Source organism: Diadema antillarum, unplaced genomic scaffold (assembly GCF_040938485.1).
Source record: "Diadema antillarum isolate AM-2024a unplaced genomic scaffold, OU_Dant_1.0 scf00000151, whole genome shotgun sequence".
Taxonomy (NCBI): Eukaryota; Metazoa; Echinodermata; class Echinoidea; order Diadematoida; family Diadematidae; genus Diadema; species Diadema antillarum.
This window is the reverse complement of record NW_027271040.1, coordinates 1797088-1809372: the sequence shown is the minus strand read 5'-3', so window position 1 is coordinate 1809372 and position 12285 is coordinate 1797088. Positions and strand designations below refer to the sequence as shown.

General features: G+C 38.0%; 1 protein-coding gene across 1 annotated transcript in view; it reads right to left on the bottom strand.

The window, feature by feature from the left end:
• LOC139721878 (N(G),N(G)-dimethylarginine dimethylaminohydrolase 1-like) overlaps nt 1–6186 on the bottom strand; it is an 88616-nt gene extending 82430 nt beyond the window's left edge. The window contains exon 1 of the mRNA XM_071633200.1: nt 5744–6186. Coding sequence (XP_071489301.1) covers nt 5744–6058 — 315 coding nt within the window. The 5' untranslated portion in view covers nt 6059–6186. The remainder of the gene's footprint in view (nt 1–5743) is intronic.
• Nucleotides 6187–12285: the final 6099 nt, after the last annotated feature.

The following is a 12285-nucleotide window of genomic DNA, read 5'->3' as shown; positions in this document are numbered from 1 at the left end:
TGCAGAGATAAAGTTACAGCTGAAATTTTTTTTTTAGTAAAAGTTCAGTGACCTTTTCCTTTTTAGTTCGAAATCTAACCAGCATATCTACACCTCATATATAGAATACCAAGGTCTTGTCCCAAGAAACTCTATTGAGTGCCTTTTGTTGTTGCCACTGTTTTATAACTGTCACGAGACATGGGAAGGGCAGATGGACAGACGGATAGACAATAAAAAACATACCACAGGGTAATGACCCTAGTATCATCAGGGAGGTGATCACCTCCCTGGTATCATATATAGGGGCATACATGTACAAAGCACAGGGCCCACACATCATTTATCCCAGTTGAATATGACAACTCTTGACAATTTGTCAATCAATTGCAATGAAAACATCTCGACGGAAGATTTTCATGAATTTGAATAATTACGCAGTACCCGCTTGCATGCTATAAGGAGTAGAACCAACACTTGCTGTAGGGGGAAAGCTCGGTGGTCTAGTGGAGATGACACCTGTCTGGTGATAAGGAGGTCGTAGGTTCCAATCCTGCTCGAGTATGTACGCCCATGATTTTTTATCATGGCTACTACTAAAACACTGATCAATTCAGTGCTTATTTACGTCGATGTAGGGCAATTTGTCAATCAATTGCAATATGACAACTCTACTTTATTACCTTTTTAGAACAACATAAACATTCAAAGAGTACTTTAAATTCAGGGTTGGATATTTGCATTAAATTTTCTTGCAGGTACCATGAATTCCTCCATACTTTGGACTAGTGCATGATATGCCGCAGTCTGTACCGCATAGCGACCATGGCATTTAGCGAACCAGCCCAAAGTAAATACTACAATAAAAGTTTGCTCGATAGTCAGTAAAATGAGTTCTCTGAAAGACATTAACACGATTATATAATACAAGTGATAAATGCTGTATGTAAAGATGGGTTTTCGAATACTAGTCAGTAACTTGTAGAAATATGATGGCAGTAAAATGTCAGATCACTTGTAAAATTTCTCTCAGCAGACAGAACTTTCTTAGAACCTGTTTGCATTAAGGCAAGCATTTCATTATAAAACTAGAGCACACATGCATGATGCACACTGCATCCGCGATGCATTCAAAAGACAGTGAAGGTGCAGATATCAATTGTGCATTGCTAACATTGCTAGAATAGGTCCAAAGAAACTAATAGCCTCCCTAAAATAACAGCACTTCAAACACTTCGCGTGGATGATTCTCTACACTCTATCCCATACCAGTCAGTATTCCAATGTTTTTTCCTCTTGGCACATTTCCACCTGGCACTGTGTTTACTTTTCCTGTGCTTCAGTGCAGTGTTTTTTTTTTTAATATTATTATTTTACTGTATTGAAAGTGAGACTTGGAGTGTCCAGATTAAACAGAAAACAAGAAAATCCATATCTAGGACAGATGGATTGATTGATGTCTAAAAGGACTGACTGACAACTGGAAAACATGACACCTCCCATATCCTCTGGAATATGCATTAAAAAAAAGTTATGTATTCAGTTTCTAAAATGATAGTTTAGTCTGTAACATGTACACTGTAATCTCTTTCTAAATACACTTTCACTGCGATCTGAACACATGACTCCTTATACAGTCAAACCTGTCTATAGCAGCCACCCAAGGGAGACGAAAAAAAGTGGCCGTTATAGACAGGTGGCTGCTTTAGACAGGCTATCCAACTTTGTGTGCATTGCCTACGTATCGTTGTCGTATACATCTGTAAGTACAACTTACTTACATGTGCATGTATCATACACACATTTTCCCCTACACACATGTGTTTCATGCATTGAACAACATCGGTGTTAATGAAATTTTTGCACAGTAGCATGTGTACAGTCGTGAAGAAAGTTAAACACTAACTAGTGCATTGGCTGAATGAGTGATGAACGCAGCAGTGGCGATCACTGAACGTTGCCCATGAATGACTGGCATGGCAACGAAGCAGAAAAACATGCTGAATTATCGGCTTAGATACAGCTCCATCGGGTCTGTGGCCGCTAAAGACAGGTTAAAATTTACCGTAAGAAACAAAATTTGTGGCCGCTGGCCGCGTTAGACAGGTGGCTGCTATACACAGGGTCTTTAACAGGGCTTTTCTCTTGGGGGGATTTTTCAGTGGCCGCTATAGACAGGAGGCCAAGTAAGGCAGGTTTGACTGTAATTATATCCAAGAGACACAGGGAAAGAGAGTGGCAACTTATATCATTTCAGTTAAGGTTTCTCAGAACTATTAACACAACTTTATGTACACTTCCCATTTGACAGACTTTAAATTCAACGAGGTCACACAGGAAACTCAGGGTTAAAGCCATTTGAAGAGGTATGACTTCCTTTGAAGATACAGTGTAATCCTGTCACTCAGTCAGCTGTTCCTTTGGGTGATCCATCACTGGGTCTACTCCCACTTCGATCGTCTATTTTGAAATCTCAACCCACATAGTCTAATCCTATTTCATCTACAACCAGTTTGGCCAATGACCATTTAGTCCAATTGCCCTTAGCCTCATTACCAGTTTGTCTACTTCCAGATGGGATATGCCCATTTCATCTTATACCCACAGTTTACTAGACACAGTGGGAAGAAAAAAGAAATTCACAGACGCAAAATTGAAATTAGACCATCTGGTCATTAGATAAAATGATAATTAGCCAAACTGGGCGTTGACCAAGTGAGGATTGGACCAAACTCGCATTAGACGAAATTGATAGCAGACCAAATGACTTTAGCCGTAGTGGTGTTAGACAAACTGGGAAGTAGGCCATCTGCTGGTATACCAAGTGGCAATAAACTTTCCTTTGTATCCCTGGGAGACAGTTCTAGTGTTGGTTTGGAAGCCACAGTGTGTCTTTGAACCATAGATAGCCATACCATGGAGCTATCTCCATGGTGATTCTTACCAACATGAGAATAGAATCTGTTTGTCGTGGAGGAGGACTTTCAGCCCAAAGTGGAGAAATATATACATGTAGAGAGTCTAAATATGGCAGAAGGCATACAAAATATATAGCAATGGTAGAAAACATATACTAGGGCGGAATTATACACGTAGTCTACTGAGGAAAACATACAAAAGGTGTGGCAGAAAAAACCATCGACATGTTAGTTCGTAGAAAATATCATAGGACATTATCCACTGTACCACGAACATAATAAAGTATAGATGCCAGCACTGGTGTGTCTTCTTCGTTCTTTGTATCCACTTCCACCCCCAAAACCTTGCCTCACTTTAACATCAGTACGATGTAACTGCATTTAAAATTGGTGTCTGTGTGTATGTGTGTGTGTGTGGGGGGGGGGGGGTCTGTTTCTGTGATTACTTTATGTGAGTATATGTGGTGACCATGCTTCTGCACATGTATGCATATACTCAATATCTTGCTGACACTAATGCAACATTTGTGTGTCATACACAGTGTATTCAAGATGAAAATAGCAGGAAATGAGCCATAGTTTATGTTTCATGTGATATACCTTGTCATGCTACAATATGAAAGTCTCACATTCATGATTTTTTGTCATTATTACAATCATTCATAGCATGGTAAATGAAACAATGCAAAGTATTGCATTATCACAGCACCCTGAGGTAGTAATTTTACCTGAATTCTTTTGTGGGAACCAACACCTCATAATCTCCTTCAAGAATACCGACATTGTATTGTAAACAACAGTGTTTCATGTGATTGGTAGTCTGTAAGATTAGATTTTTAGATTTTATTCGACTCTTCCGACCCCATTCCGGGGTATGAGAGTACAACACATAAATACAAAATATGGTTATAACAATATCAAAGAATACATGTTTGTGATATATTACAATGATGTATATAAAATAGTCTATACCTACTAAACATATATACAGTGATATATACAAATTGGCAAGCAAGGTTAACTAATCGTATGAACCATACGACCAAACAATCGTGACATACAACTACAAAATATGTACTAGAGATCGAGTATCACTGGATGCTTAATTTTTCTACCACTACGAGTTACAATATTTTCTTTCTTGACTACAGTACACTCAACTTGTTCAGGCTTCTGCAAATTTGCAAAATATGACATGATCAGCCTCACAAATAACACTAATCTTTTAAGCTGTCCTAAATGCGAGCATGAAAATAATCTGGACATGTGTAATGAGCAAGGACGTTTAACCAAATAATGATTGCTTAAATATAACTGCCTTTCCTTTTCAAAGAAGGGGCATACGAAAACATAGTGAAATTCATCACCCGTTTCATGCCTATCACAACAAGGGCATTGAACATCCCTTTCATCAAATGACTGTACAAATCGTCTATTATTAGCTGGCAACTGATTTGACCTACATCTAAAACGGCTCAATGAAATTCTATCCCTCTTACTCAACTGGACTAAATACCTTTCAAAGAGACTATTCGTCTTAAAAATCCTATAATTTAAACATACTCTGTTTGACCTAGCCCCGGAGACCGCGCGCTGCACGTTGGGGCTGGTTGCAGAAATCTGTAACCATGCAGTGAACTGAGCGTCTAACGGAGAACACATTTAACATTATCTCTTGTCTAACAATTCTATGTCGAATACCACTTGAGTTTATGTATGCCCATGATTTTAATCATGACCCTTGTAATACTCAAAAACACTGAATAATCGTTGTGTGTAATTAACATGATCGATGAAGGGCAATTTTAAAATCAATTGAATGTCTCAGTTGCATCTCTTCAGTGATTGTATTGTTTAAAGTGCTGGTAGGAAAGAGACTGGTAATCTCGATGCTGCATAATCATCATCCTTCAGAAATTGACATCCTGGCAGACTGGAGAATTTTCGAGACTGGTATGGTAGCACCAAATGAAAATGGTGATTTTGATGACCAGATACAAGCAGTATAATGTGTGACTGCATGGCATAAAATGTAGGAGAGGTGGTAAACAAAACACATTATATGTACAGTGATCATTACAAGAGATATAGAATATATGGATATACCGAGTGCCACCATATTTTGGTATTGATTTAAGTTGACCAAAATATTGATACTGTATCTGGTTGTCGAGGATATGTTCCGCAGAGACTGCGTCCGGCTTCACGGATCCCCTCCTATACAGGAGAGCGATAACATTAAAAAAATAAAGACTCCTCCGGACAGACGGATCTTTCTGTCTATGATTTAAGCTGCCCACACCCTACAAAGTAGTGAGACTAGTGAGAGCCCATAATGCATGTGTTATATTAATATTATAAATAGCTTCATCCATATCTTATCTAGATACTCATGACTCACTGTCAGCATTCAACCTCATCGCAGTTCACATCATGCCATATCATGCCATGTGTAGTGAGTGTGTAGGGATGCTTCTTGATAGAATAAACCATGATATGAAGATGTGGACAGTGCTAATGGTACGAGGAGAATCTGATTATGCACAAATAAAATGAAATGTCTTCTGAGCTCATTTTTCTCAGGTTCACGCTACTTACTCTACGCCTGTTGGCTAAAGATATGTTCTTCTTGGAGCATCAACTGAACCGTGTGGAGATCAGTGAGCCAGCCAGCGATTGCACAGCACCCCGCCCGCCTCGCCTACCCTTCGGGGTGGCGTTACGGTCAGTGCATTGCGTAAGCACTGCAGCGTACACAAAGTCGTACACTCTATGGCTTCGTAATGTATGGAGTGTGGGGGGTTGGGTTGATCATAATGCCTGCCTGAATCATCCGCCTGACTTACCTCTCCCTGCCTTGACGGATGCCCGGGTACGGTGATAAGAGCTATACCATCGTGAACGACAGCCACATCCTCGACGAAGCAGCAATCGGGAAGACTCTCGTCGCAGTCGAATTCGTGGACGTCAATGCCGCAAGATCGCAGACTCTCGATGTATTTTTTCTGCTGCTCTCGAGCTTTCGCCAGCTCCGGCTTACTCACATCTTCCCTAGACCGCACGGCCTGCTCCACCAGGCTCGCCGACACCCGACGAACTATCGCAAACTTGGCTTGGAATTTCTTCTCGACATCCTTCTCGCCCATGAAGTCGTCAGCCATCTTAATTACGTCGATGATAGAGAAATAATCTACGCAAAAGCTACGACACTGACACAATCGGGATAGCTCTGTTTTTACAGATGCTATTGCAGCTGTCACACAGTATTGCAGCGGCTAAGGCACTTGTCAAAGCACAAAGATGCGGTGCATAGTTTCTTCGTATCCACGCACCAGTACCTCCCTAGGCCCTGGGTTTACGTAGTAGGCATGTACATTTCTTACACGCTCGCATAGCGCATACCAATTCAAATCCACGTACGCGCCGTTTCGCTCCTAGCTCCTCACCTACACAATGACCGACGGCCACGGGTGCGTGAGGGCGAGGGCTTCGGAGAGCAACCTCTGTCTGTCGTTGTTGTTGTTGTTGTTGTTTTGTGTTTAGTGGCGTTTTCCATTCTCTTTAGAATATTTACGCCAAACACTTATCTATAAATGTCTTTTCCTTTTATCATTTTTTTTTCAAAAAGAATATTGTAATGAGTATCCTTGGTCAGCTGTCGGTACGTCTATTTGCCTGCTTAAAATATATCTTCTGGCCAATCCGGCTCATTGTCTCGAGCAGACTTCTCAGCCGTTAAAACGGCCTAGGCCCCTCCGATATGCAGGCAGTAGAGTCCGATGCTTACCAGCACAGGAACCTCAATTGGTCCGATACAGAGCCAAACAAAACAAACAAGCAATATTAATAAATTACAAATATATATAATAATCGCATATACATTCTTTAATAAAGTAAGCAATCTCTGGGCTGTGGTGCGCATGAAAAGCCTCTTCAGGGTACCTCGAGGCAGAGTTAGTGCAAACTATGTACACTCATAACATGTATGAAAGTTTATCTATCAGAAAAATCGTTGTGATCTTTTAACATATAACACGAGAGCTTTTTGGTATACTGGGTTAGTTGAAATTAGTAAGCTTTGAATGCTGTTCTCATGAATTTTTGTTTCAACTAACATCATAGCTCTGGGTATAATATATCTGGGGCAGAACATAAGAAAATGATCAACTGTTTCTGGGACGTTACAATATTCACACATACCCGACACATGTTGGTTTATATGAAACAAATTGTCATTTAAACCTAAGTTCCCCATCCTAAGGCGATGTAGGATTGTCTCAGCTCTTCTGTCATTCAAGGTGCATAAATAGGTCTGAGAAACATTTCGTTGAACATATTTCAGGGGGGAGTTTGTCTCCTCCCATTTAATTTGCCATTTTGTCATATAACACCTTTTCAGTTTTTTATTAAATTCATATTTATTCAACTTGTTATTCACTTGTATGGAAACATTTTGTAAAGCCTTTTTTGCTGCTTTATCTGCCACTTCATTTCCTGTTAATCCACAGTGTCCAGGAATCCATTCCAAACTCACTAATATTCCCTTAAAGTATAGATTAGTACAGAAACTTAGAATTTCTGTAACAAAACTTTCTTCTCTTTGAGATCGAATGGCTTCAAGGGCACTGAGTGAGTCACTAAAAATAACTACTCCTGTTTGAAGTGGTGGTAGTTGATCAATCCAATACAAAGCTAACGTGATAGCCGCCAATTCGGCTCTATAAACAGAATGTTTGGTTCTGCATTCTTTTACTCTGAACACATTTATACACTGGCACATAAAATGAAGAGGCTACCTTGCCTTCAACTGATTTGGAGCCATCTGTATATACATGTAAATAGTTTTGCCATTTGTTATACATCACTTCTAAGGAGGCCTGTTTTTGGAAGGCTGTGTTGTCAGTCTTTGACACACACTCTTTTAATTGTGTCGATACACACGGAGGCTTCCACATCCAGAAAGGCACGTTGGGAGGTTTTACACACAATTCAACATGAAATGGATCTAAAAATTCAAATGAGTTTAGAGTCCTTTGTCCGAAAGGTTCTTTTGAAGCAGTGTTTTTACAAAATTTAAATTGCCAACAATTCTTAAGCCCTTCTTTCATAGGATGATTGGGAGTACTCTCAATACGTGCTTTCAGTCTAGCCGAGAGCATCTCTCGACGTAACTCTAGGGGCATTTTTCCGAATTCCACTTGGAGGGTTCTTAGGGCTGTCCCTTTTTTTGCGTTTGCACAAATAGTTAAAGCCTGATATTGTATGGAGTTTAAAACATTCTTGACACTCATAGTAGCAGAATCATAAGCCTCACAAGCATAATCTATTATGGAGCGTATTAAAGATCTGTATACGCCTAACAATTCTTGTATGTTTTGACAAAAATTTGTATGAGCTAAAACTTTCAGTATATTCAACCTTTTCTTACATCGCAGAACTACGTCTTGCAAGTGTGGTCTCCAAGTCATCCTCCTATCAAATATCACTCCTAAATATCTATACTGAGGAGCAAATTTCAGCTCATTTTTCTCCAACAATAGATGAACGCGCTCATCTTTGTTTCCACGAGAGAAAAGAACAGAAGTGGTCTTCAACGGTGATATTTTCAGTCCCCGTGAAGTGAACCATTCATTCAAAACGTCTAAGTATGTTTGAATTTGAACAGTCATTTCTCTAATATCATTTCCTGATGTCCAGATAACGCAATCATCTGCATATAACAAATTATAAACATTATTCGTTCTGCTTACAGGTACATCAGAAATCATTAGATTAAACAATATAGGGCTCAAAATACTGCCCTGCGGGAGACCGTTTTCCATATGAAAAATATCACATTTCTCGTTTCCTATTTTGACCTGGCAAGTGCGATATAATAGAAAGTTCTTTATAAACTGTAAAATATTTCCTCCTAAACCCAAATGACTGAGTTTTACTATGAGTCCTTTTGTCCAGAGCGTATCATACGCCTTCTCCAGGTCAATGAACACTGCTAGAGACTTCACACCAGTTTCTAAATTCTTCATTATTTCATTTTCCAAATGTACGATATTATCAAGAGTGCAACGGCCTTTTCTAAAGCCATGTTGAAAATTTGCGAGCAGATCGTGTTTTTCTATAAAATATTGCAATCTGTTTTTCACCAGCGTTTCCATTATTTTCATGAAACATGATGTCAACGCTATTGGGCGGTAAGAGCACAAATGGTGTGGGTCCTTACCCTGCTCGAGGAGAGGAATCAAAATCGAGTGTTTGCATGCTTCTGGAATATCTCCAGTATCCCATATTTGGTTGTACAATTTCAGTAATATCTCCTTTTTTGACTCTGGTAAGTGTTTATACACTTCATATCCTATCTTATCTTCTCCCGGTGCTGAAGCCTTTTTATCTTGCAGAACTCTTTCCAATTCACTCATCACAAAAGGCTCGTTTAAGGCCACTTGCAAGCCTTCCTTCTCCTGAACCTGGATCACATCAAATTCTTCCTCTATCTCTTTATAAATTTTACTTTCTGTATTCCCTTTCCCTGTATGCTTCAAATATCTTACAAATTCATTTGCTTTGTCTTTATCATCAACAATAATACGTTCACCTACATATAACACAGACATGCTATGGGTTTTATTCCGAGGAATACCATTCATACTCTTAATGAATTTCCACAACGCCGAAACAGACGTGGATCGATTCAGACTTGCACAAAATGCTTGCCAAAATCTGGTTCTTGCCTGCCGTATCGTTCGCTGCGTTTCTGCTTTCTTCTTTTTGTACCTGTACAAATTTTCCTCAGACCAACACCTAGAGAGTCTATTTTTCAATCTATTCCTTTCTTTAATTTTCAAAGAACATTCTTTTGTCCACCAAGGCTGTGACTTTTGGTGTCTATTTTTTCTTCTTTTAACTCCAACTGTATCTTCAAGTACCTCTGTAATGTGTGACATAAACATCTCATAAAACATTTTAGTATCCACGTTAATATTATCTATATTCATAACATTCTCACACAATTGAGCAAATTTTTGCCAATCCATATTTTTTAGATTCCAACCATTGCTTTCATTACTCATTTCTCGGAGGAGAGACTTTCCTCCCACACACAACTCAATACAAACAGGAAAATGATCGCTGCCTAGTTTGTCTGGCTTAACATTCCAAGTGCACTTACTTGCTAACTGAGATGAAATCAGAGACAGATCCAAACAAGATATTTTTCCTGAATGGGGGTCAAGTCTCGTGCCAGATCCGTCATTTAATATGACTAGATCATTTTGTAAAACAAATTCCTCAATCAATTTACCATTTCTATCCAGTTTATCACTACCCCAAAGGGGGTTATGAGAATTAAAATCACCTACAATCAATAATTTTGCAGGATCTTTAGCTTTACTTATAAATAAATCTACAGCCTCACAGCGTATCTCTCTGCAAGGGTTATAATAATTAACTACTGTGAGGAGTGCCTATAGTAGTAGTCTGTTTTCCAGACCTCTTGGGCCCCGTCTTATAAAGCCTTCAAAATCGATCACAGGTGCCCAAATCAATCGCAACTTGCATTGCAGCACACACAAAGCTTGTGATTGATTTCTATCACAAGTCTTTATAAGACAGGCCCCAGATCTGAATACACTCGTACCTCCACTGACCTGCGTGCATCATCATGTCATGGAAGTCTGAAACAACTCACTCAACCTCTTCTCCTGGGTCCATAAAAAACAGAAAGAAGTGATTATTTCAGTGCTGTTACATATATCTGAATTTCACTATATGTGTAAAGAGAGAATCAGTTGAAATCGCAATTATAATAATAATAACAATAATAATAGTAACAGTAATAATGATAATAATAATAATGGTAGTAGTGGTAATAATAATAATGATAATAATAATAATAATAATAATAACATTATTGTTATTATTATTATTGTTATTATTATCAAATAATAATAATAACGATAATTATCATTACTATTATAATAAGAATTATTGTTATTATTATTATCATTATTATTATCATAATCATCATTATCATCATCATCATCATCATCATAATGTAGGCTAAAAAAAAATAATGTCAGAATTTGTATTTTGTATACACTTCTAAAATCTTGGGAAAAATGCAAACTCCCAGTAGGCCTAAAACTACACGTTTCTACAGTTTCCATCCCCAGATTACCTTTCCATTCGTCCTCCCCAGTGCACCCCACTCCCAACCTCGCAAAAAGGGGGAGAGGCGAAGTTTAAATAAACCAAATACTGGTAGTGTGTCCATTAGACTTGAGTGCCCTTAAAGGGACTGTACAGTACTGGTTGAGGTGGGGATTCATGTTTTGAACATTCGTAAGTGAGATAATGAGAAACCTCTCATGAAATATGAAAGAAGGATTCGACGTTTATTTGATGAAAATTGGCTTTCAAATGGCTGAGATATCAAAAAAAAGTTTTAAAAATGATAAAGAAGACCATATTGTTATCATTATTTCTCCTTAAAACTGCACAAATTAGCTTTTACTTATGAACATCCACGTTGAAAAAAAACCGTATAAGATATAAAGTTATGATGTGGAGCAATAACTTTTATCAAAATATTGATAAGCAATATGAAGATAATGTATACGTATAAAAAGGAGAAAACAAGATGAAAACAAACAATCGGGGTTTTCAAGCGCAAATAACCGTCTGATGCCTTCCTTGGATATGACAACACTAATAGCCCGCATAAAGTATACACAGACTTATAATGATGTAATATGATTTAATGGAAAAGAGGAAGTCATCAAAATATCAAATATTAAAACAGCTTTGCATGAGTCAGTATATATAATACCGTGCATAATTATCCAGCATATTAGCAGTCGCTTGAAAAAAAGTGATTGCATTATTTCCTGGAATACATGTTATGCCCTTCTTTCCTCCTTCACACTTAATAGTGCAGCCCAGGGTAATTTTGAAACGATGAACTTTTATATGGCATGTTTATAGAACATTTTTGCTTTCCCTGTAAAAATGCAGTGAAACAACATTATAAATGATATTAATAATGCATGTATTAGTACTATTAATGATGATGATAATATGACGAAGATGATTATAATATGAGACTGTTATCATCATAACAAATATAAATTTATTGTACCTATATGGCTGTTACTAGACGCCCAGTATACTAGAAATACTGATTAGATAAGTATGGCAATAACAATTATTATTTAATATCATAAATACGTTTAAAATCATATCATGCATGACTGTATTATAATATAGGCCTATCTTTTTGTTAGTGATATCCTTCTCTGTAAAGGTGTGACTCCTTATCAATTTCGACTTTCATAACTAAAATCATACGAACAGAATAGTGGAAGCTTCATTAAGAAGGGACATGGAAATATGC